The 25,965-nt window shown below is 45.2% G+C and overlaps 2 protein-coding genes across 2 annotated transcripts in view; both read left to right on the top strand.

Annotated features, from left to right (window-relative positions):
- Nucleotides 1-7,761, top strand: part of LOC142362284 (GRAM domain-containing protein 4-like) — a 57,402-nt gene extending 49,641 nt beyond the window's left edge. Inside the window, exons 14-18 of the mRNA XM_075429196.1 lie at nt 1,985-2,132; nt 2,618-2,711; nt 3,784-3,868; nt 5,498-5,566; nt 6,573-7,761. Coding sequence (XP_075285311.1) covers nt 1,985-2,132; nt 2,618-2,711; nt 3,784-3,868; nt 5,498-5,566; nt 6,573-6,674 — 498 coding nt within the window. The 3' untranslated portion in view covers nt 6,675-7,761. The remainder of the gene's footprint in view (nt 1-1,984; nt 2,133-2,617; nt 2,712-3,783; nt 3,869-5,497; nt 5,567-6,572) is intronic.
- A 613-nt stretch (nt 7,762-8,374) lies between these two features.
- Nucleotides 8,375-25,965, top strand: part of LOC142362326 (GRAM domain-containing protein 4-like) — a 58,091-nt gene continuing 40,500 nt past the window's right edge. Inside the window, exons 1-3 of the mRNA XM_075429561.1 lie at nt 8,375-8,430; nt 10,527-10,734; nt 20,768-20,888. Of these exons, the coding sequence (XP_075285676.1) occupies nt 8,375-8,430; nt 10,527-10,734; nt 20,768-20,888 (385 nt within the window). The remainder of the gene's footprint in view (nt 8,431-10,526; nt 10,735-20,767; nt 20,889-25,965) is intronic.

Here is a 25,965-nt window from a genome sequence, read left to right as displayed (position 1 = left end):
AGATTTAAGGTTTATAATAATTGGATGCAATGCTTTCCGTTTAGTAATTGACCATAGGTTTTCTCAAGCCTGGGTGCTTATGGAGAAGTTAGCTGCTTCTTGCAAGGGTAGAGGAAACATCTGCCTGTGTTAGGAAGGACTGGAAGTAAGGGCAGAACTTTCTCACATCTTGAGCCGCCAGATGGGATGTGGTACTGCAGTTTAAACACCTTTTTTTAAATCAGGTAGGTAGGAAGCAGTGTAGCAGAGAGCAGGAATAATCCTCATTCCAGCACACAAAGCCTTAGACCTCTTGCACTGACCTTTTGTATGTTTGGGGCCATGGAGTTTGACCTGGTTATGACATATGCAGCCGAATAACTTGTCCAGGAATGACCTCCAAATATTTGTGTGATCCTTGCTTGCACACAGATTGTTGGAGAAGCGATTATTTCCCTTGGTTCCAGGGGCTCGACCATTGGTAAGGGCCCAGCAGAGGGGCAGTAACTGACCCAAGAGTACAGTTAGTCAGCAACCATTTGCTTTCCATGTCAACTTTCTTTATTCTTTTCCCCCGAGGCATCGCTGTATTACAGTTACCCTAAAAGCTGGATGGTGAATACCCTCTGTCATGCCTGTGTCGTCAGTCTGGTTTTTATTGCAGTGTGCATGTTTTCATTTGCTGTGGATTTCTGCAGTTAGTGCTGAATCCTGCAAAGTGTCAACTGCTGCCAACTTAAGCGCAAAAAAAAGCAGCGGAGGCTGGCTGGCCTCCGGCAGCATCGGGCCTTGACGGAAGAAGGGCTTAGTCCTGAGCTTGCACGCTGACAGTTTGCCGGGTGTTTAACTGCATGTGTACGGTAGGACTAGGCACGGGGCTGTTAATGCTTCGATGACAGAAGCCAGCCTTTGGAATTGTGTGGTGCCCCGCCACGATGAGAAAGCAAACACGAGGAATCTTTCCAGGAGAACCTGCGTGTGCCGTCCTTCCAGAAGCAGGGCTTGTTTACTGGGGCCATCTGCAGTGGTTCAGGAGCTCTGTTTAAAAATAGATTTCACTCGAGTACTTTGGTTTTGAGAACTCCATGCTACCTTTGCCCCCCCCCCCCCCCCCCCCTTAAGGATGCTGACAGCCATTCTGGTTTTATTTCACTTGTCAACACTCTCAAAATTCAGTGCATCTTCAAAGCAAAGGAAAGATCAACGGCTCTAACGCAGCCTGAGTAAATTGAACTGGTGTGCTCTAACCACTGATAACTCTTCTTTTTTTAGTTGCATTCATTGTGTGTAGTCTCCTGGTTTGTGAGCAAGATCTTGCAGTGTCACTCAGTTCATGTTTTATTCTATGTATTATACTGTTAAATAGACTTCACTTTTTTCTTTTGTCACTGTCACATTTGTGTTTGTTTCTTTTCCTGCCAGCTGTCAGGGCATGAAAAGGTATGGATCGTAGCATGGAAAACTTCCTTTCAGTTTTAGCGTTTGTATTCATAATGGGCTTATGCAGTTTTGTGTGGCTTTTTCTTTGTCTGCTCTGTTTTTCTTTCTAAACTTAGTTTGTGCAATAATATTGTGCTTGGTCTGTCTGTTGAAGACGAGCCAAGTACTGATAATATACTAACTGTTAGTAGTCCCACTAGTGTAGTAATTGGAGCTGTGTGCCGTGACTTAGCTGTATCTGATCGGATATACCCTTTGCTGTAGAAAAATGGTGTTTCAAGATAGGTGCATTTAGCACCATGTGCTTTCACCCCTGCAAAGGGTGTCCATCAAGGAAGGGGCAGCACTTTGAAAGGTGATCTTCAGATAGCACGGCAGAGTTTTGTGCTATAGCAGTAGCGTAGTGCAGTAGTCCAAAGTTAACTTTATTGAAGTAGTTGATGAAAATTGTTGCATTACAGAGTTTGTTTGTTTTTTTTAGGAAGAGTAGTTAGCCAAGTTATTTTTAGGAACGCAGCTTAAATGTTGCTGCTCAAATTTGGGAATCGTGTTTATTTTTCTGCAGCTCCAAGCAGCAGCATCCAGGAGCTACGTGGGCTCAAGCGCCCCAACCGGAATAAGCAAAGATGAAGACACGAGTCGTTTTCATACCACCAAGAGGGGAAATTTCCATGAAGTTTTCAACCTGTCGGAAAACGAGCGTCCTTTGGCAGGTATTATGCAACGGGAAGGCTACATGAGTAGAGTATTTTCTGAAGAGCCAAGGATAGTTTAAAGTTGAATTCCCTTTGTGTGCAACATAGTGGTATGAGCTTTTGATTGAAAAGACTTGCTTTAAATTAGGAAGAATGGAGATGATCTCTTTCATTGCCCATCCTTACAGTTCTTTGAAAGAATGCACAGCCTGGTGTGGCTTTTGTGGTAATGCAAATGGAGCAGTCAAGTTAAAGGGAATGATTGTGTGGGTGGCTTTTGTTTTGGTTTGTTGGGGTGTTTTGGGTTTTTTTAAACCGGTGTTAAAACAGGTGTTGCAATGTCTAAAAACGCCTCATTTAGGCTTTTATTTGTAAACACTTCTAGCTTTAGGTATCTAAACTTTAATTTTCAGTGTTTTCTGTGGTTTTATAAGGAAACTGTTGGGGGTAATGCCTGTCTTTCTCTCTTTCTTAAAGTAAGATTTCTTGTGTGACTCTTTTAGTGTGTGAAAACGGCTGGCGCTGCTGCTTGATTACCAGAGGTAGGAAGATGCCTACCGACTACATCAGGAATGGAGTTCTTTATGTCACAGAAAAGTGAGTTGCTGCACTCCACGCAATTCTTAGGAGGGAAATGCAACAGATACTGAAAAATTTGAATCTAAAAGTAATCCTTTAGCGGTATTTTGAAACAAAAAATGCCTTTTCATGGTGCTTTAAAACCTCAGGGAAGCACCATAGGGGAGGGAGAGCTGAATCTAGGGTGTGGTAACACTTAACAAATGTGATTTTGCCTTGGAAAGGCTTGCATAGAAATGGAGAGTAGCTCTGTGTAGTCAGTTGTTAGAAGCTGTAGTTCTTGATGTGTATAACATACTGTCTCTCTCTCTATATAAAAAAGAAACCTAAGAGCAAAGTATATTTTGAGACTTGTGGTCAGTGGTTATTTGGCAAATACTCTTAGTTTATTTTGTTAAGGCAAATTGAATGTGTAGCTTCCTTGAAGCAATGTGCAGCAAAAAGAAATTCAAGCCTTGGTTTCAAAACTAGTGCTTGATTTTTATGGATTTTTTTTAATTCTTACTTGTCCCTCAGCCTCCCAGGGCTGAATCACTGTCGTCACTACTGTTTGGGTCTCGCACTGAAATTCGTTTGGAATGTAATGAATGGAATTAAAGCTCATCTGTACGCCATGTCACCTAGTGATGGAGACCACTCTCCAGTGATTAGAAATCTGAGCTTTTGTCTGCATCACAATAACATGAAACTAACACAGTGTTTTCCGTTAATCTTCTTTTAGGATGGTAAAAGATTTATAAGCCTTTTGAGATTTGGTATTTCAACTGTTTAAGGATATACGTGCTTCCTGTGTCTTTAAAATGCCTGTCAGGTTTAACTGTTCAGTGCTGTAATATAAATACAAGATTTTTGTGTGCATGTGTGCGTACAGTATGTTCTGGGCTTTCAGACACGGTAGCCAGTTGCTAGAATTACAAATGTTTGCTCTAAATTAGAAGCCATAACTGAGTCGTGTATTGTGTGCTGCTTTCTTTTTTGGAAGCTGATTTTAGCCTGTGAGACTTCAAACTTCAGAAGTGACAGGAGGGATATGGAGAGCTTTGTTTTAGAATACTGTATCAAAATGAACATTCTTTTTCCTTGTCTGCAGTTACTTGTGCTTTGAAAGCTCCAAGTCCGGCTCATCTAAAAGAAATAAAGTTATAAAGCTAACGGATATAACAGATATTCAGAAGGTATGTCTGTTTTGTGTTGCAAATAGGGGACAAAGCTGGTGTTCTGTTCAGCTACTCATGTTTTGCTTTTCTGCTGACGTTATTTTGAGGAAGAAAAAAAAATACGCATGCCATTCATATTTTTTAGAAGTAAAATGTAATTCTTTGATCAAGAACATTTCCCAGAACTGCTTGTTTAGCCGTCTGGACGCACCACAAGTGATCTCCCTAGGAGCATAAAAACAAAGTAGTTTACTAATCGCTTACACTCCTGAATTATTTTGAAATGAAAGTTAATGTTGTTTCTTAACTCCTGCATTGACTAGAGCTGTGTGGGCTTTAAGATGATTTACTGTTAGCAGGAATTTGTAATCCTGACTTCAGTTTGGGTGTTGATGTCGGTAGATGCACCATCTTAAAAGTAGCTGCCTCAGGGGAAAGAGGGATGATTATTGTCAGTGGAGAAAGGTAAATCATTAGAATGGCCAGACTGGATCTGGCTGGAGTTTCATCTAGGTGGGGTCCCATCACTAACAGAAGCAAGAAGTGGCTGATTGGAAGCACGGCAAGTACAGTGTGGTGCTTCCTCTGGCTGAGTTTTGTCAGCCTGTAGTCACCGATGGCTTTATTGTGCCTTGCATCACTCTGTATGGCGTTTAATGTCACTTTTTGTTACCCTCTCTGAACTTGTCCTACTCTTAAACACAGACACCCCTCTTTCTGCTACGCCCTGTGGCCAGGAGTGCCTCAGATTAAATCATGCTGTGCAAAGAAATACCTCAGCCCAGTGTCTGCTGCTTAAGTACCTCCAGATTTTCAAACAAATTCCTTCTGTTTATATCGCATGTGTGTAAAGCAGGCTACTTACACGTAACTTCAACATTCCGATTGGAATTAATAATTCATATTGATGGATTTTAAACATCATACTTGAAGTAATGCTGGCTCTTTATTTAGTAGGTCTTCACTGCCATAAAGGTCCTTTTGCATCTGTGTAGATTTTTGAAGGAAGATGAGACAGGGATCATGCAGCCAACATAAAAATATGCTGTGACTGGGTTGGTTTGGGGGTGGGAAACACAGGCCAGACTCGGGGTGTCTTCCCACTGGGGGATGTTCCCCAGTTCAGCCAACTGTATTCCTTCTTAGTGTTACAGACTTTCTCTAAAAAAAAACCCAGACCCAACAACCTATATATACCCTGTTTGTCTGTTTAATTTTGAAAAATATGCTTTTTCTGGTCTGCTTGGTGGTTCTTTAAGCAGTGGCTGAATGTTACTTCTAGGGAAGCCTCTAGGTGATACCCAGAGGCACGCTCCCACGTAGGTGTAGACGTGTAGCACCAGGGTGTCCTGCCGGTGGGGTCCCCTGTGTCGTGGCTGCACCAGCTCCTGGCACCACAGCCGTACCGATGTGCTCGGGTCGGGGCCGGGTGCCACGGTGCGTGGGAGGAAGAGGAGAGGCAGGTTCATGCTGTACGGGCGATGCTGTGCCCAGTGGCCCCGGGGTCCCTCTTGTTGTTTGTGACTGACATGTGCCAGTTGTGTCTGGGGGGATGTACCAGTGTCGAGGTGTGTAACCTTCTCAGCGCCTGTTGCAGTTCTTCGGTACACAAGATAAATGTGGTCTGTGGTTTTTTTTTTCTTTTAGTATAAAGTGTTCTCTGTTCTCCCGGGATCAGGGATGGGTATTGCTGTATCGACACCATCTACACAAAAGGTAAGGAGCTGGCCGTGTGTCTGTTGCTGTGCTGGACTTCATGCCGTTTGTGTCTTCTTTCTCTGGCTAGCACCGACATAAAGGCTTTTTTTTCCTTATGCCAGTGCTTGGGTTTTGTTGTTTTGGTTCTTTTCTCTCTTTTTTTTTTTTTTTTTTTTAATTCAGTTGTCTATTAGTCATTATATTTGGCTTCAGAACTTTAAATTAAACCTTTAGCTTGTCGTGCTGCATCTGGACTGTTTTACTCTGACACTTCAGAAAGGCTTGCCCCGAAGTTTCACTGACCGTTGCCCCGCATGCTTCATCGGGAGCATGAGGGCTGCTCTGCTGTGCAGTCTGGGGTGAAAAGCTGATGGCTTGAGAGTGTCTGTGGGTGAGGAGGAAGGGCCTGGCCCTCAGATGCAGTTTTCCTGTTTCAGTCTTACAGTGTAAAAGATTTAAGCTTCTCTAAGTCTCAAATACCCTTTGGGCAACTGAAGCTTTTCTTAACATATGACTGAACCTTCTTTTAAACTGCTCACCTGTAAATAACTTTTCTCCAAGTCACGCAACCGTTGTACCAGATTTTCTGCTCGTTGTTTGATATTGAGAAGTACTTCTTAGTTATGAGGTTGAAAATGTTCATCTATGTCAATAAATATTCTGTGAGCCAAAACAAAGAGGCAATGATAAAAGATTTCTAGAAATCTTTAATGGAGGCAGAGGTCTGTCCGGAAAACATCATGCACTGAGCAGATGGAGAGGAGGGTTGAAGGGTTCTCCATTGCTAATACTCTGTGCAGATAACGTTTTATGCCATGGGTGTTTGAAGAAGATGAAGAAGTGAAGAAAATCTTAGAAACTCTGCCATATATCCAAGGATTTAATAGAAAAAAGGTTTCTTGTGTCTTTATTAATGCGCTTGGAGTACAGTTCATCTCCTGTTCCTATTGATTTGGCCAAAACTATACCTAGAGGAAGATTTTCCTTTTCTGGACTGACATGATCTTTTTTTTCTGTCCTTTAGCCTTTGGTGTTTGGTGCCATGGTACACAGAGATGAAGCTTTTGAGACGATTTTCAACCAATACGTGAAAATAATCTCTGCATCATCAAGCAATGAGAGCTAGTATCTTATCTTAGAAGATCTCATGGAAAGTTTCCTATTTGACAACTTGGTAGTAAAAAAAATGAACATCCTCATCAATTTGCAATAATAAATTTTCTTGTCTGGTGGTTTATATTCTAGCTGTTACATAAATCAACTGTATTTTATATATGCCTTCACGTTTGTTTTTAAGGTTTTTGTAAAAAAAAAAAGACAAAAAACCAAAATCAAACAAAACGGTAAAAGTGCTATCATCACTATTAGCCTTGCACATTAAGCACTTTTAATGTTTATTTACTGACATTAAAAGCTGGGAAGATACTTGGAGAACTGACTAAATACCGAAGTGAAACAGATTGATCCCTTTAACTCCTCTGATACCACTAGAGATACATTTGTCCTTTTATCTTAGCTATTTTTCCCCAAGAGGTGAGAAGGATGACTGTGGCAGCCTGAAGTCTCCTTCTTCAGCTCTAGAGTTTTTAATTGGGTTCTTTATTAAAACTGATGGCAACACCAGGGAAGTATCACCATCTTTGTATTTCCATATTTATAACCGCACTTAAAATAACTCCTCCTAGCTAATTCTTGCATTGCAGAAGTATATTTTACCTATTTTGTTAGGTTCATTTTTCCCTGCATAGACATTTAAATTGCTTGTGCAGTGACTTGGAGGAGAAAGTTTGTAACTATATCTTCCTTTCCTAATTAACCAAAGTAAGAGGAAGGAAGGCAGGCAGATACTTTTTATAAAAGAGGGCACCAAAATGTTGTTCCTAAAATGTTAGGCATCGTATATTTGTATTTCTGTAGATACTTGTCATAGAAGGGCTCAACTATCGTACAAGTTGTACGTACAAGGTGTTTGTATGTTAATGCGTTAAAGACTTGCAGGCTTTTTGTGTTGGGGGAGGTGGGAATACTTAAACTGAGACAGGACTTTTTTTTTTTCAGTTTGGCTTTTCTCTTGAGTTACCTTGTAATAAAGTAACACTATAATATAGCAGCTGAAAGCACTAGTTCCTTTTCAAAGCATAGTTTAAGGGGCATTGGTATGTTGCTGTATTTCCCCTTGCAAAATTAAATTCTAGTGACAATTAAACCCAACTGCCAGGTAAAACAATAATTTTAATAAACAAAAATAATTTTAATAAACAAAAAATAATTTTTATTTAAATAAACTTAAAAATGCTTTGTGCTAATGCTTTTTACAAACTTTAATAACTGATCTATCAAAACTAGCCTGATTTCTTGGAGCGAGGCAAGTTACTGCGTTTTGGGAGATTCAGAGCCACCTGAAGTCCATCACTGGGCAGGAGGCCGGGTAGGTTTCGTTTCTCACTGCTTTTATTTTAAATAATCCTGTTAATGTGTCGGAGAGCATGTTTATGTTTTTGGTTAGGTCTTTGTAAGTACATCTGTCACTTTGTAATCACACGGTTGATTCAGGGGATGAAAAAGCAGCCAGTGATTTCTAAGATGCTGCTGCTGGAGGAGGTTGCGGACGACACGAGACTGTTTGTAGGAGTGCAGACTTACACCCTACACCTGCCAGAGCTCCTCCGGGAGACAAATAGCTGCAGGCTGTGCTGGCGGCGGGCGCAGGAGGTGAGGACGACCCTTTCCCCCCCTGAGGGTCTGCAGGGGGTGTGCTCAGCAGAGGCATTTCGCATCCAGGTAGGGCTGTTCTGCAGCATCGGCGGTCGCCTCTGCTCATCGGTCATGGCGACACGTACCGAACTGGTGAGCCTTCCTTCGGCCGGGCTTCTGTGCAGCCGGTAACCCCGCCGGGGGTGAATGGCGGGGCTGCTTTGTCCGTGGTCGGTGCCAGGGAGGCTCGCTGCGCAGCGCTGGCTTTCCCTGGGTACAGGGGCCCATGGTTAGGAGTGTCACACCAGGAGTGAGCTGTCTGGCCGCCTAATCCAAAGGCTGTGCAAAGGCTGTGGGAGCCAGTAGCAAAAGGCTCTCCTTTCTTGCTCTTTATACTGCTGAAATGACGCATGTATAGGTCGGCCATTTGCTTTTTCATCCCATCCGAGTGCCTGGGATGATGTGCCATGGAGCTCAACGTGTTTTTTAATGAAGAGGAGGACAATGTTGACCATAGGGAAAAAAGGACAGTAACAGAACAAGTGCCTCAAAATAAATTTTTACCACTGCAGAAGTCCCTATGGGGGAGCGTTGTGGCACCCTCCAAATGGAACTCTCTGGACTGAGGAACGCAGGTTGTAGGAGAGAAAATTGAGTCTGGCTTGGTATAAACTGCCAGAGCAGTAGCTTGCTGCAGTGGCAGGATCTTTGTTGTTTTGGTTTATTTTTTTGAAAAAAACGATGGAGCTTGGGACTATTTGGTACAGAGCAAGATAGGTGTGGAGCATTGAATTGGAGCAGTTCAGCAGATCTGATTTAAACCAGAAAGGACGCAGTGCAGTGTTGTGGAAAGCTCCCATTACAGTGAGTTTACATACATTAATTAAGCTTTCTTCTATTGTCTTCTAAAAGGCAAAATGCTTCTCCCAGTATGATTTATCATTTGAGTATTGCTCATGTCACATACTGTCACTGGAAGTGTGTCCTGGGTTCGGCCAGGACGGGGTTAATTTTCACCAGAATCCAGGAAGAGGCACAGAGGCGGGGGGGAGGGGGGGGGGGGGTCGGGGAGGGGAGGGGGGGGGCTGACCCAACCCCAACCCCAACCGACCAAACAGAGCCGGGTGTTCCATAGCGGGTGCTGGTGCGTTCCATGCTGGGTTCCAGTGGGCGGGGCGGCGCGGCGGTTGCTCACTCTCGGCTCGGGAGCGTTCGGAGCAGGTCCTGTCCGAGAGAGCAGGTTTGTGGCTTGTGCGGTTCGTGTGGTGTTTTCTGCTTATCTGTATCGTCGTTGTTCCTGTTTCCCTCTGTTTGCTGTTCTGTTAAACTGCCCTTATCCCGACCCACCAGTTTCTGCCTTTTTCTTTCCATTCTCCTCCGCACGCCGGCGGGGGGAGGGGCGGCCGCGTGGCGCTTTTGCTGCCGGCGGCAGCCGAAACCAAAACAAAGTGAAATGTCCTGGACATTTCTCCTTCCTCCGGGTGCTGTGGCACCTGCACGTTCTGCAGAAATGCTGGCTGCGCTGTTTCCCTGGCAGTAAGGTTTTGGTCATGCTGGTTTTAAGAAAAATGCGAAAGCATCAGTAATAAAGGGATTCTCCTTTGCCTCTCAAAGGGAATAACAGAAAAGTAGCAAAGGCTGTACAAGACTTTCAGTGGTAATTTTAAGGATCTTGGCAGTGCATTTGTGGTTTATGGTTGATTTCAACAAACTCTGTTTTTTTGTGGGATCTGCTGAGTGGATCTGTCTGGTGGCTTTCTTCAGTAAACCCTTGGTACTTTCTGTTTTCTAAGCCTGAAGCAGGAGAGGGATATGATAGCCCTGCTACTCTTTTGCTCCATTTTTTCTGGGAATTTAAAGATTGGTTGTGAAGCTTAGTGTATTTTCACGTCTTTGCTTAGAAGTAGCAGCAAGTTGAAGAATGTGGTCTTATCAGTAAACTTTTTTTTGTTTCAAGTAACCTGTTAGGAGCTGACTTCCTAATCTTTCTTTGGAGTGCAGGTCGTTAGCTTGTGCCTATTTTCTGATTTGCTTTAAAAATCGCCATGATAAAGAGGCCAGAATAGTGTGGAAAGATGGTAAATCATCAACTACCGAAAAACAAACCATGCATCTGTTACACTGTGGAAGAAAATGCGTGTTAAAAAGCTAAGCTGCAGCATGTTTTTCCTCCAGTGACAGGAAGGCCCTTGAAAGATGCTTGGAAATAATTAGAGATTAGAATGCATATGTTTGGGTCTATTGCAAGCTTTCCAAAGTACTCTTGATGTCTTGTTTCTTGCAGAGACTCCAACCGTCACGTTAAGGTAAAGCAGAAAAGTGCAGTGCTGAACATGCTAAAGTTGGACAAAATAAGGTTCAGAGGTCACAAGAGAGATGAGTTCCTTGATTTAGCAGAGTCTCCAAATGCTTCAGACACTGAATGTGGAGATGAAATCCCGGTGAAAATACCTCGAACGTCAACTCGAGACAATGAAGAGCTGAGAGACCTTGTAAGTACTTGGTTTAAGTATCACTATATTATGTTATATAGCTGTCGGGCAGAAAAATAACAGAAATTAGTATTTCTTTTTCTCTGTATTTTGTATTAAACACTTTAAGATTTGTAGACTAGGAAGTAAGCTTCCAGTAATAGGCTTCCATTTTGTGGCAAGATAAAATTAATTTCTTAATATTAGGGTTCCTTGTTCCTACTATTAATTTGAGATGTTGTGGGTTGACAGGTTTGTTAACCTTGGATGTGCATCTGAGTGCTGTCTGGTTTTTATTTGTTTATTGAATTACTAACGAACAGATCTGAAGGAAAGACTTCAGTCTGAGAAGCTCAGATCTGCTCTCATGGCACTGGTCAGGACTGTAGGGATAAGACTTCTGGTGGCTTCTTTAGAGAGTCAGCCACCTTGTTCTCCACTGCAATGTTGTCTCCAGTGATGCTTCTGTGCTATAGACTTGATTTAAACCTATGCAGGAGGTGAGCAAGACTTCAGGTGCTAACATTTTTTGGTGCTTGTAAGCAGAGGCACTCAAACAGACCTGCCTTTTTAAAAGATGCTGTTTCAGGGAATGTTAAGAGTTGGTTAAAAAAAAAAAATTCCTCCTATAACTATTAAAAAAAGGCTGTGAATCCTTGAGCTTGGAGTGCTACAATCTACAATTTGACCGTTTAACTACATGCTAGAATGTGACTTGGGATTCGGCATTTGTACCACCCTCTGTGGAAACTCACCGTGCAGTTTTTAATCCCAAAAATGTAGTCAAGCTGTTGTCTGAAAGGTCATGTCTAGCAGCACAGGGCTTGCTCACCACAAGTGTTACAGTAAAAGACTTCGAACTGTATACGCTTAAGCATCTTCTTTGGGGTTGACAGCTTGTATCCTGTTCCATAGGTATTAGTTTTTTTTTTTAAATTCAGGTACTCTTGTGTGGTATCACATACAGTCCTGCTTCTATAGACCTCTTTACCCAGATTTTTTTTCCTGTGATCGTGGAACAAACAAGTGGTAATGACAGAGCATTTTTGGGTCACAAAAAGTCTCTTGTATGCAAATCCTCAAGCTTCTCAGACAAGGAAGTTCTGTTGAATGCCTTTCCTTTGCTCTGATTCCACTGAAGACATCTGTCATTTGTTAAGATGTACATATTGTGTATACTGGGACGAGTCTGTGCTGCTGCCCTTCCAACATGGTATTTTCTGAGGTTTTGGTAGGTAAATACTGGCTTATTTTCATTAAACTTTAGGCATCATATGTATGTGTGGAGAGCAGGGAATACCCTTTGTATCTCATCAGAAGGATCTGGATGGCAGAGCTAGAGGCTAGAGAAAGGTCTGTCTTAAGCCCTAGATACCATTTTCTGTCTTTCTTCAGGAGGGTAGTAGCTCCAGGATGGTATGGCTGAGGGAATAGCGAGATATAACCAGTCAAAGCTGTGGGTTTAAAGCCTTACAGCTAGACATCTGTAGTGATGGTCTTTGTTTTCTCAACTAGTTGAGCTCTGTGTGCTGAGAAGATAATTTGAGGAGAAACATTTTGCTTTCTGGCTGATTGCATACTGTTAAGTAGGCTGTTGTGGTCTAAGTCCTTGGAATACAGTTGTGTGTAGTTCTTTAAAAACAGCGAGAAAGGGACAGAGGAAAGCAGCAACAGCATCAGACTTGTTGTTTTGCCCTGCTCCTGATGCTTGGGAGCTCCAGACCCAGTGTGGTGCTGGAACAGCCTAAGAGCAGCAGCAGCTGTGTTCCAGATCTGAGCAAAATAAGCAAACTTGTATGAGGAAAGAGGTCTGACGCATAAGGGAGGAATTTCAGATGGGAAGTTGAGGGGATTAGCGCTTGGCCCTCACAGACATCTGCCCACTAGGCGCTGCTGTCCATCCGTAAAAAGAAGGGAGGAGAAATAATCCCCTGTGCTGCAGAGGTGCTGGGAGTAAAGTAAGTGATGCTTGTATGTTTAAGTCGATATTAAAACAGTGGCTGAGAACAGGCCGATTCTGAGTTATGTCTCTGTTTCGTATTGAGATCATACAGCTGAATTGTGCCTGAATTGTTTCTAATTCAGTGACTAAAACTCCAATCTTAAATTGCTTATATAGGGTGGTTTTCTTTTATAGGCTCAGTAAGCAACTTAGTATTATCCTTTTATGACACTGATCATGAGGAGACCAAGTCTTGTTGGTTTCTTCCTGTTTAATACCTTTGGGCAGCTGGTGAAAGCATACAGAAGTCAACGCAAGTCTTGTGCAGAAATTGAAGTTAGGCTGCATGCCGTTTCAGATAGATGTGGACTGTACTGTGCTTCCACTTCTGTTGCTTCACTGTTTCTATTGAAATCTGGATACAGAACTGATGAGCTTGAAAGAGCAAGATTGGTGGCTTGGAAGTGATCAGAGGCGTGCAAAATGTGAGTCCTGGTCGCCTGGTCTGCATCTTCAGTGCGTAGATGTGTCTGACTCCCCTGTCAGCCACTCCCTTGACAAAGGCATCATCTCTGCCCCTCTTGACTTCCCCCCGCCCCGGTCTGGCGTATTAATCGTTACGGAGCCATTACAGAAAGATCTCTGTCGATTGGCACGGTACAGCACAGTCAGGTGAATGAAACGCCCTTCTGTATTGTGCCTCAGGGGTGCGTGCTGCACTTAGAAGTGTGCACATTAGGTGCCTCTTCTCTGTCTATGTGTCTGAACTTGAAAAGCGTGTGCGAAAACTTGCCACAGATGGATGTTTTGGGGTGAAAAGCCTTGTCATAAAAGCTTGTGATTGCAGAGCCCTGCCCGTCTGCAAAGAAGACCGTCCTGTTGCACACCTCGAACAAGTCAAGTGAACATTCAGTCCCCGGCCACAGATACAGCAGTGGGACTTAGTCCCACTTCACATGTCTTGCTGAAGTAGCGTGTGTAAAATTTACTCCCTGTGGAAGGACAGGAAGAATGGCCAGATAAGGTCATTTTATATTTTTTATCTTAAAACTTTGAGCTTTACCTATTTGGTTCAATAATAAACATCCTAACTTGTGTTTGGGTAAAGTATATGGCTAGCTCGTCGTAGGAGAGCCCTGAGGTTGGAAGGATTTGTTGTTTTCCTGTGAATTCTCCTTAGTGAGACTTTTTGTTCCACGGGTGTCTTACTCTTAATTTGAGCTAGTTAGGTCTCAACTTACAGGGTGGTTGTTTGCTTGTGTAGGTGCTTTTCCCCCTCCCATTCAAGTGCCAGGACTACCAGGGATGTCTTGGACAGCAGATACTTTCTTAGGTCTCTGTGGGTGCTTGGACACTATGATCAGATCATTGCCAAGACAGCCGTGTTGGTTAACAAACTCACTCTTTGCTAAGCATCTCTTTGAGGTCCTGAATGGCTTGCCGGATTTCTTCCTCCCTTCCCTCTTTACCATAGGTGGCTGACTGATTTTTTTATTTTTTTTTTAAAGCAAGGACATTCGGCACTGTGTGCAGCACTGGTATTTCTCCATTGTTTTGTGAGAACACCACAGTCACAAAACAGGTAGAGGGGGTAACCTGGTCCATTCCTGTTTAGTAGTAGTGAATGTATTAGCGTTTGTCTTGTTGTGACATTGGAAATTCAGGTCATGTTACTTGTTCGGTAATTGAATTCCTCTTGACTCAGTGCCATCATGGTTTCCTGCTCTGTAGACGCCATGTGGGTTCCTTCCTGCTAGATCACAATTCTGCACCTAAAAAAGCTGTCAAACATTGCTCCAGCAGCTTGACTTGCTAAGATGCAAATATTCAGGGATGGGGACTGTGCCCTGAAAATCATAGATCGCCCTGGTGTTTGCCAGTTCTGGCTTGATTTGCCTCATTTTAACTGAAGTCTCATCGTTTTGTGCTATAGATGTATTTATGTACTCTTAATGTGACAAAAGTTCTGTTTTTATAAAAGGGAGAGGACATTCAGTACTATGTACAGGTATATGAATGAACTCGGTGCAGAGGAGGATCACCTCCCCTTCGGCAGAGTGGGGAGAGAATAAATTTGTGTTTTAAACCCGTGGAAGTTCTGCACTGACCTGTCAGTGACAATTACAAGTCTAAGTGCTCTCGTACCTGGCATATTGTGCTGAAAGCAGTCTAATCTATTTATGCAAGTTCCCCGCCAGCATGCTAGGATTAAATCTGAGGTATTGTGGTACAGAAAACATTACTGTAATTGCTGTTTCAGTACAGTTTGGCTTTTCCTGAAGCATGTCAATTAAAACCTTAAACTTCAGTATCAGTCACCTCATTTACAATGACAGGAAGGTAGAAAGCATGATGCTTGGAAGGTAGAAAGCATGATGCAAACATTACAGTTAAGATATTAAAATCTCTAAACCTGGCTAGCACTAGAATTTTTTTGAAATGCATGTAAAATATAGCTGTGTTTTAGGAGCTTGCAATATAGGACTACTTCCCAGAATTTGCTGCTAAGGATTGACTGTTCCACAGATGCTTTCGTTCTTCAGCAGTGTTGTTGGATTTTCCCTTCCCTTACAGCAGGTAAATGCAGCAGGCACGGGAAATCCTTTTGTAATTTGAAGTAAGAAAATGCTTGTGAAGTGTCAGTTGAGAAACTCAGGAGACTATGAGCTTCCTAGACAAGCTCTGGAGTTTGTTGTATTGCTGAAGAATCATTGAACGGTTTGGGTTGGAAAGGACCTTTAAAAGTCACCTAGCCCAACCCCCCTGCAGTGAGCAGGGACATCTACCACTAGATGAGGTTGCTCAAAGCCCCGTCCAACCTGGCCTTGAATGTTTCCAGGGATGGGGCAGCTACCACCTCTCTGGGCAACCTGTGCCAGTGTTTCACCACCCGCGTGGTAAAAAATTTCTTCCTTATAGCCAGTCTGAATCTACTCTCCTTTAGTTTAAAACCATTACTCCTTGTCCTGTCACAACAGGCCCTACCTGACTTTTTTTTTCCCCCCATTGCTGCTCAAATGAGTACAAGTTAAAATTCTTGTATTTCAAATTACCGCTTCCCTGTGTCGTGTCCCGGCCACTGCCGGGCCCTGAGGAGTGCCTTGGGTGGATGGTCTTGCCCCTGGGCTTGGCACGCTGTGTCCTTGCTGCTCCCCATTCTCCGTGTGTGGGAACTGCTTGATTACAGACTTGGAAATGAGACCAGCATTTTGTTAGATATTCCTAGAGGAAAATCATCTGTGTATGATTTTCTGCAAGTAAAATGGAAGGAGTGAGTTGGCTGGTTACATGTCTGTGTGATGCTGAAGATGTGCTGTGCTGCAGTTGGAGAGGCCGGATCCACATCTGCTGGGTTAAGAAGGGACTTGGACCTTTTCCATGGCTGTACAGCGAAGGTGGCATCGGCGCTTGGTGCACAAGACAGAATCCCAGAGCTGGCGGGATGAGGGGGGTTTGGGGAGGGAAGGCAGAGAGCTCTCAGGTTGAGAGCTGCTGTTAGGAAAAGGCTGAACTGCAGATGGCTTGAAAAGCACATTTGTGGGTAGATGTGGTTTTTCAGATCCGGATCTGGATGCGGCTTGGAGCAGCAACTCTGAACTCTGATAGTGGGTTGGAGGCAATCTGTCGTCATCTGAAATCTTCCTTTAACCCCTCTGGCTCCGAGTCTCCACGCTCAACTCTGGCATTTCTCTGGCTTCCTCGGCACTGCCGAGCCTTCTGCGCGGTCTTCAGTGAGTAATAGTGATTGCCAACGTTTTAAGAGGGCTCCTGTGTCAAATACTGTCAAAGACAGAGAGGCAGAAGGAAAAGCAGAAATCTGTGGAAGCCTTCAAGGCTTTTACTGTGAGTCAGAAGCAAGAAAGGACATCTGTAGCCAAGTTATTGGTTAGTCCAGCCTGAGTCCCAGCACTAGTCTGCAGAGGCAGCAGACGAAAGAAACATTACACAATTAACGCTGGAATTAATAGAAGATAATTTTTTTTTTGTTGACTTGTGAGTTGAGTCAGTTATGCTAACTTCAGACAGAGGTACTTTTTGAATTCAGAGGCAGGCAGTTGACCTCCAGAAAATGTATGGACCTTGTTTCTCATCTTTTTAGCCCGTTAACACCTCTTGACACAGCAAGGTGTGTTTGGTGTGGGGAAAATTCTGCTGGGACAAAGGAAGCATCTGCTTAAATGTCTCCCGTATCACTGTCCTGGACATGCTTAGTTTTCTGAACACTTCCAACTTGTATTCATTAATACGTTATCGTGTCACTAATGTTGGAAATTGCATGCTCTGTTTTCCACCAAACTTGTATCTTACTCTCTGGTTAAACCATTTTGTTATTGCACAGTTATTGCGTGACGTTGCTGCTGGTGTTCTAGCAAGCAGCCTTATGTTTTGACTTAGCGGATGTTTTTTCCTTTTTTCTCTAACTTAGAAGGTCATTGTAACCTTCTTGGTGAGTTTAATGATGTGTACCTGCTGTTTTTTAACCAGTTAACCAGTGTCAGACTTCTTGGGTCCAGTGCTTTAGCAGATATGCACATTTGGAAACTTTCAGAAAGAGTTCTGTTCACCCATGTCATTTAGTCCACAGTCCTAGTCATCTTTCGCTTTTTCCTGCTTCCTAAGAGGCACAGTCAGGGTATCCTGGGCCTGAGTTAATGACTTAACATCTCTGAAGACGCAAAAGTGGAGCTAGTTCTCCAGATGGATTTCTGCAATGTAGCTCATATCTTGGTGAAATACCTTGAGTATCATCAGTGAAGATGACAACTGGAATATGCTTAGATATTCACTAGCCCCGTTCTTCTTCCTCTCCTCCCTCACTTCAGTCTCTTACATTCGTGTCCCCACCGCAGCAAGTGGGGTTGGGAGCCAGGGACGGATTGGGCAGGAGCCAGGTGCTGTTTTGGGTTGTGGTCCATTCATCACACGTTGTCTCTGCTGCTCCTTCCTCCTCACACTCTGCCCCTGCCCCAACATGGGGTCCCTCCCATGGGAGACAGTCCTCCACGAGCTGCCCCAGCGTGGGTCCCTTCCACGGGTGCAGTCCTTCAGGAACAGCCTGCTCCAGCGTGGGTCCACCACGGGGTCACAAGTCCTGCCAGCAAACCTGCTCTGATGTGGACTCCTCTCTCCACGGGCCACAGGTCCTGTCAGGAGCCTGCTCCAGCACAGGCTCCCTACAGGGTCACAGCTTCCTTTGGGCATCCCCCTGCTCCAGCGTGGGGTCCTCCATGGGCTGCGGGTGGGGATGTGCTCCACCATGGACCCCCATGGGCTGCAGGGGCACAGCCTGCCTCATCATGGTCTTCACCATGGGCTGCAGGGGAATCTCTGCTCCGGCATCTGGAGCACCTCCTCCCCCTCCTTCTGCACCGACCTGGGTGTTTGCAGAGTTGTTGCTCTCACTCCTCTCTCTCGACTGCCGTTTCGCTGCAGTTTCCCCCCCCCTTCTTAACTGCGTTATCCCAGAGGCGCTACCACCATCGCTGATGGGCTCGGCCTTGGCCAGCGGTGGGTCCGTCTTGGAGCCGGCTGGCATTGGCTCCATCTTACATGGGGGAAACTTCTGACAGCTTCTCCCAGAAGCTGCCCCTGTAGCCCCCCACTACCAAAACCTTGCCACGCAAACCCAATACATGCGCAGAGCCCGGGAGCATTCCAGACGAGTACAGCATCTTGCTCTTTAACCTGTACATGATTTTATTTATTTATCTGTTTGTTTGTTTTGAAGCAGTGGCACTCTTTCTTTAGACAGCTCCGTATGAACTCCTGCACGCTAGGAGCAGCGACTGTCCCTTTGTACCAGATGTGGATATACGGTATAGAAAGCCACGCTTTAACGCCTGGGCAGCAATCTGTATTTTAATAACGCTTTCCTTTTGCCTGTCTGTAGAGCGTGATGTTAGAATCGCAGAATCATAGAATGGTTTGGGTTGGAAGGGACCTTAAAGATCATCTGGTTCCAACTCCCCTGCCATGAGTGGGGACACCTTCCACTAGACCAGGTTGCTCAGAGCTCCATCCGACCTGGCCTTGAACACTGCCAGGGAGGGGGCAGCCACAGCTTCTCTGGGCAGCCTGTTCCAGTGTTTCACCACCCTCATGGTCAAGAATTTCTTCCTAATATCTAATCTAAATCTGCCCTTTCTTAGTTTAGAGCCGTTCCCCCTTGTCCTATCACTACACACCCTTGTGAAAAGCCCCTCTCCGTCCTTCCTGTAGGCCCTCATCGGGTACAGGAAGGCTGTGTTGTTGGCGTGCCACTGTCCGACTTCAGCCACACCTTACTCGTTGGGGCTCTCCAAGCGTGTGGCAAGCGATAACACTAAATCTTCCGGCATAAATCAATAGAACCTAGCTCTGTAGATAAGAAATCAGCGCAGAGGTTAATTGCCATCCCATGTCCATCTGAAGCCAGACCGCAGCTCCTCGTCAGCGGTGGCGGGGTGGTTGCCGGTGGCGTGTTCCACTGTCCCTCCCTGCTGAAGGCAGGGGTGAGCGGGGGTCCGGAGCGGGGGGAGGAGGACGCTGTGCAGCAGCTCCCCGCGCGAGGACAGCCCTGGGCCCTGTCCGTCTCTGCGGCGGCGTGGTTCGTGCCGGCAGGGCTGCTGCTGCTGTGCCGCCGGCTCCCGCTGCTCAGCGCTGGCAGGGTGCGGGACGGGGCAGCTGCTGCTGGCGGGGCTGGACGCAGCGTCGCTGCCCGGCACGCCGCGCGGGGAGGTGGTGCGAGGTGAGTGCCTGCGGGGTGCCAGCTGGCCTGCGTAGGCAAACTCTGAGGCTTAAACTCAGCACCTGGGCAGCTCAGACAGGTGTACAAGAGGTATCTCCACACTGTTCTGTTTTAAAAGCGCAAGTCATTCCTGACAGTGAAAGCACTTTGCTGTCAGTGAGCTTTTGGTACATTTTAACTAAACCATAGAAAATGTCTTTTAATTAACTCTCCTGTAAATGAGTCGAATTTATATATGTATGTAATTTAAGCTGTCGCGGTTAAATGGATGCGAGCTGATTTTTGAAAGCGCTACAGCTCCTGTATGCTTTCCGAGCTCAAACAAGGGGTAGGGGAATGGCTAGGATAGGTAAATAAATCCCTTTTTGCCTTGGGATCATGTCTTAGATGTAGGCTTCTGTCATCCAGCACTTCGGATTTGAGTACAAGCTGTTGGAGAAGCTCCTGTAATTCTAGCTGACAGACCTTTTGTACCTGGTGGGGACTGCACACGGTGCCTGAAGAGCCATTACCGGGGACATGCCCTCGCCCACCCTTCCTCTTGCTGTCCAAAAGTGCTCACTTCATGGGGGTAGGACGGCATTACCTGCCTTGTGCTGCATGGGTCTGGGGTTTTTCTGTGCTCCCATGGAGGACAGGACGGTGGTCACTGCTGCTCTTAACTAACCAAGTCACTAAGTCTCGCGTTCTGCAGTATTTCTAATGCCGAGTTCGCTCGAGGGGTGCTGCGAGTCAGTCGAGGCATATAATCTCCTGACTCCCCCCTCTCCTGGCCTGCCAGGATGAGCTTCTGGGCACCAGCCACACATCCTTCAGCCGTAACTGGGCTGTACTGGAGGTGGGGGAGTGGCGGTCCCTGCACTGGTCTTCCTTACAGAGGGACCACGCTCCTCGGAATTACACACCCATAAATGGATATTAAAATATACAATATGTGTTTTGTAATAACTCGGTGAGTATCTGGAAAAGTACTCCTTTTGCTAGCTTCACAGCCTTGTATGTAAAGTACGTTGCATTAACCATTCATGGAATGGGAAGAGGAGGGGGACAGTATAAATACGCCTTTTAAATAAGCAGAATAAAGGCTAAATGATGATGCATCAGAACTGGTAAGAAGGAGAAAAAAAAAAAAAATCTTTGTTTTCAGTAACGCCCTGAGGTCTCCAGAAGTGCATTTTGTAAACTCAAGTGGGAGAGATGCTGTGCATTTGATTAGCTCTCACTCATTTTGGTAGTTTAACGCTGAATAAGAGGTGTGCAGAGCTGTTGGTACTTGCATGTTTCTCACGTGACTGTTTCTTTACTGCCCCAGAAGTAAGTTGATGTCTTTAAATGGCAAAAGAAAAGTGCCTCGGAGCTGTCAGTGTGTTCTGGCTTTCTTGTAGGCTGGTCCAGGGAGCATCATCGTGGCTTCAGGAGACCAGGATTTTAACAGAACGGAATCTGACAGACTGAATGATATCAAAGGTCACCTGGAAATGGCCTTACTGGAAAAACACTTTTTACGTAAGTATAAAGTTAACGCTCTGTGGAAGGGAATGGCTTAAGCCTGCTGAAATAAGGCTTCTCTAAACTGCCAAAGTTGGCCTCAGAATTTTGAGGTGGGCTTGATGCACGGGTAGCTTGTGGGCTGACACTTCTCTCGGAGGAACTTAAAAGCATTGGCAAGGTTTGTGGGTCACTTGGATATTTTTTTCCTCATTGCGTTCCTCAGAACATACCTGACTATGTGACAAAAGCTGCTTAGTTGAAGCCTTGGTGTTGACATCTTCAGGTTATTTTAGAACTAACTCAACCTTAATGTGGTTGCAGTAGGTGTTTTTTGGCTAGTAGTAATTGGAAGAAGGAAGAGATTTCTGAAGGGATGACCAATGCATTTCCTTGGCAGCTGTATCAACAAGTAATACGTCTTAAAACACATGTCTGTTAACAGTATATGAATCACTGGCAAGTGGCCTAAGAAATACAGGTAAGAGTATGTGTCGGTTTCAAGTGGTACTTGTCTGGTTTTGTGTGTGTATACACGTATATATGAGACAAAATTGTTATTCATGGCTAGAGGCACCTGTAAGACTTCTGGGATTTTATTTCAGCAGATTTGAACTGCTGAATTGTGAGACAGGATAGTTAAAGCTGCAAAAAATGGCAGACAAGCATTCCTTTAGCTTGACAAAAGTAGAGATCTCTGCAATAAATCAATGAGAATTCTTGCTCAGCTGCTTCCCCAAATGGTCATTTTAGTGGATTATTTTTGAACTTCAGAATATGAGGATTGTTTTTATGTGTTCGAAGCTTGTCAGATATTTTCTAAGGGGTAGAAATAACAAGGCTATAGACTCTATTCAGTTTATAGATTATAATCTGACAACAAGACTTGTGTTTTATCTTCATCATATTCTCAAGGAATTGGAATTAATTTTCTGGGACTTTTTTATCGTTTGGCAAGATTTCTTTGATTTTTTTTTTTTTCCTTGTGTATGAGAAGGAGGCATGATAAAGGAGACTGGGCAAGAATTTGTAGTGAGTGGTTAGCTTCCCCTGGTATCAGGACGAGGTATCATGATTGGAGTAATCATGGAGAAAAGCCAATGTCCCTCCAATCTTCAAAAAGGGCAAGAGGGAGGATCCAGGGCACTACAGGCCAGTCAGCCTTACCTCCATCCCAGGAAAAATGATGGAGCAGCTCATTCTGGAGGTCATCATCAAGCAAATGGAAGAAAAGAAGGTTATCAGGAGTAGTCAGCATGGATTCATCAAGGGGAAATCATGCCTGACCAATCTGATAGCTTTCTACGGTGGCATAACCGGATGGGTAGATGAGGGGAGAGCAGTGGATGTTGTCTACCTTGACTTCAGCAACGCTTTCAACACTGTTTCTCATAACATCGTCCTAGGGAAGCTGAGGAAGTGTGGGCTGGATGAGTGGTCGGTGAGGTGGATTGAGAAGTGGCTGAATGGCAGAACTCAGAGGGTTGTCGTCAGCGGTGCTGAGTCTAGTTGGAGGCCGGTAACTAGTGGTGTCCCCCAGGGGTCAGTACTGGGCCCAGCCTTGTTCAACTTCTTCATCAACGACCTGGCTGAAGAGTTAGAGTGCACCCTCAGCCAGTTTGCTGAGGACACCAAACTGGGAGGAGTGGTGGATACACCGGAAGGCTGTGCTGCCATTCAGTGAGACCTGGACAGGCTGCTGCAGAGTTGGGCAGAGAGGAACCTGATGAGGTTCAACAAGGGCAAGTGCAGGGTCCTGCACCTGGGGAGGAACAGCTCCATGCATCAGTACAGGCTCGGGGTGGACCTGCTGGAGAGCAGCTCTGCGGAGAGGGACCTGGGTGTCCTGGTGGACAACGAGTTAACCATGAGGCAGCAGTGTGTCCTGGGTGCCAAGAAGGCCAGTGGGATCCTGGGGTGCATCAAGAAGAGTGTGGGCAGCAGGTCGAGGGAGGTTCTCCTCCCCACCTACTCTGCTCTAGTGAGGCCTCATCTGGAGTACTGTGTCCAGTTCTGGGCTCCCCAGTTTAAGAAAGACGAGGAGCTGCTGGAGAGAGTCCAGCGGAGGGCTACGAGGATGGTGAGGGGACTGGAGCATCTCTCCTATGAGGAGAGGCTGAGGGAGCTGGGCTTGTTTAGCGTGAAGAAGAGAAGGCTGCGAGGGGACCTTATCAATGCTTATAAATATCTTACGGGTGGGTGTCAAGAGGATGGGGCCAAACTCTTTTCAGTGGTGCTCAGCGACAGGACAAGCGGCAACGGGCACAAACGGAAGCATAGGAAGCTCCGTCTGAACATGAGGAAGAACTTCTTCCCTCTGAGGGTGACGGAGCACTGGAACAGGGTGCCCAGGGAGTTTGTGGAGTCTCCTTCTCTGGAGATATTCAAGACCCGCCTGGACAAGGTCCTCTACAGCCTGCTGTAGGTGACCCTGTTTTGGCAGGGGGGTTGGACTAGATGACCCGCAGAGGTCCCTTCCAACCCCTACTATTCTATGATTCTGTGATTCCCAGAGGCTTCCATGGCTGGTGAATCCATTCTCAGTCGTTAGTTTGTGCTTACAGTGACTACATGGGGCAGACATTGTTGTGAATATTTGTGAATATTTTTACTCTCCAGGTTCTTGCTGTAGTTTGAAAACGTTCTGATCAACTGTGTTACCGCTTTTAGCTGAATCTTCTTCCTTTGCACAGACCTTTGTAGCGAACTCCCAGGTAAAGGGTAACGAAGCTCCCCCTTGCATGTGAAGTTGGAGCAGATGGCTGGAGGTTGAAGGCTGACAGGGCGGTTCAGCTGAGTGGTGTGTGTTGGTCCTGGGAGTCTCCAGCCCTTATTGCTAGGCCAAGAGCTCTTCACCGAAGCCCAAGGTTTGCTGTAGCTGCAGTTAGAGTGTTCTCCGGGCAAGCTGGTTGTAACTCTGTACATAAAAACAAGAGAAAGAATGATAAACTGGTAGGGAAATAAGCGCAGTAAAGCATACCCCTTATTCTCCCTACACCCCATTCAAAATTTTGGGCTGAAATCTGTAACTACGTTTGTCAGCTGAAGTAGGAGCTTGCTTTTTGGATACAGTTCCTGTATTCTTCTGTTTTCTTCCTCCTTCTCTTTGAGTTGTTTTTTTTGTTTTTTAATACTAGAAATGCTTCATTATTATTTTGCCTTCCCAAAAGTGGAGTGATAGTGAGCAGAAGAAACATTCTTGAAATGCGCAGTTTGTTTACTTTAATTTGCCCTTGGAAGAAAGCCTGATTATTATTTTTTTGAATCCTGTTGCTGCAATAGGTGTTTTTTAAGAAGGCAAGCCACTCAGCTGTATTTGCATACTATTTTAATCGTGGCATTCCTTAAGGACACCTTGCTGTAATTGTAGTTTTACATAAACGGTCTGCCACTTCCTCTTACTCCATGTCCTCCAGCTAGGTGTGCGAAAATCAAACCGACTGCTAGTATGTGGGGGAAGTATTTAAGCTTCCATGCATTTGCTTTATAATGTGTTGGGCTTAGAATCGCTATCAGCCTGATCCTGTGACTTTATTTTTGCCTCTTCCATACCTCTTATTCGTATAGGTGTGTTATTAGCCAGGAGGTTTAAAGAGGAGAGATTTCCTCCCAGCTATACGTTGTGTGTAATGTACGCATACACAGCAGAGCTACAAGGCAGTGTGGGTTTGTGTTTGCAAGTGCCTGGCTAACAGAATAGCAAACTGTTAGTCTTCTCTCAACTCCGTTCAGCCATTAGTAGGCACAAGTAGAAGGTGCGGTTTGGCTCAGCAGTGTTTTCAGTGAAGCACATCCCAAAGCTAACTGTGGCCTCTACAAGCTGCAGAGGAAATCCGGAGCAAGTAGTTACTGCAGAGAAATGGTTGTCAGTAACGGGAGAATGTCTTCGTCTGAGACACCGGATGAATCTCCTCCCTAGCGAAGAGATAATCGAAACATCCCGAGAGGTGAAGATGGAGAGGCACTGCTTAGCGTGTTGCAAAGCTGTAAATGCAAATAAAATGTGACTGGAAATGCAAGGGGTTTAAGCTGCAGACTGACAGGAGGATGAGGCACGCGGAGGAAGAAAGGATCTGGGATAATGACGTCTTAAGCAAGGGAGGGATCAGATGGCTCTTCCGGCCAGAAGGGCTAAAGTTGCTTTTCCTGTCTGTGCGGGAATGGTCTTAATCTCTGTAATCTAATGGCTCGTTCTGAGCCGTGGTACAGGAATGCTGAAAATATTCGATGCGTGTTGGGTCTGGTGAGACTGCGGTATCAGGGTGGGTTCGTGCTGAACGAAAAGCGCGGAGAGCTCGGTCTGCTGGACCTCCAAATGCACGAGGGTGGGTAAAGCTTCATCTTGGGGCTGTTGCCGTCAGAACCATCCATTGCTAAAGGACTTGGAGTATTACCGTAACCTTGATTTGAATGTGTGTGAACACTGCCTTGGTGCTGGCTGAGGGTTCAAGTGTGGAAGGCAGCTGCTGCACTGGGGCATCTAGATTAACATGCTAAGGTTAGCAGTGGTTTTAGTGCTTCCATTTCGAAACCTAGTTGTATGTAAACAAGGAATAAAAACGTGCTTGCTGTTCTTGCATTTGAAAGAGAAAAAGGTAGGCAATATCTTCTGGGGTTTGCACCTCATTAAGCTACACGTCCTGCTTTTCTTCCCATTACTGTTTGTGCCTGCTTGTGGAGGACAGTTTTGCAGATGTCAGCACTCTGGTCCCGGTGCTGCAAGGTGCTTTGTAAGCATGCGTGCGTCCCATGGTTTACGTGAAGTATTAGCTAGTTCTCAGTCAAGGATGCTCAAGCTTTTCGCAATGCTAACGTGAGCAGCCTCGGGGAAGAGGAGTCGGTGGTAGCAGCAGCTAAGAGTAAACGAACCGGGTGGCTGTTAGGGAAGAGGGTTAGTCATGAACTGGTACATCGAAGAAACACCATGCGTGGATGAAGAACTTTAGGAGGAAATAAAGTCCTCTGCCACAAGGGTTTTGCATTCCACTCTGTACAGCAGACTGTGGCAGGAGTCTCTAGGGGCTTGCAGAACTGCTGGGTTTGGCTAGGATTTTATCGCAGCATTACAAAAGAAGTCAGGATTATGCTTCTTTGC

Source organism: Opisthocomus hoazin, chromosome 8 (assembly GCF_030867145.1).
Source record: "Opisthocomus hoazin isolate bOpiHoa1 chromosome 8, bOpiHoa1.hap1, whole genome shotgun sequence".
In the NCBI taxonomy this organism is placed as follows: Eukaryota; Metazoa; Chordata; class Aves; order Opisthocomiformes; family Opisthocomidae; genus Opisthocomus; species Opisthocomus hoazin.
This window is presented reverse-complemented; position numbering and strand designations above follow the sequence as displayed.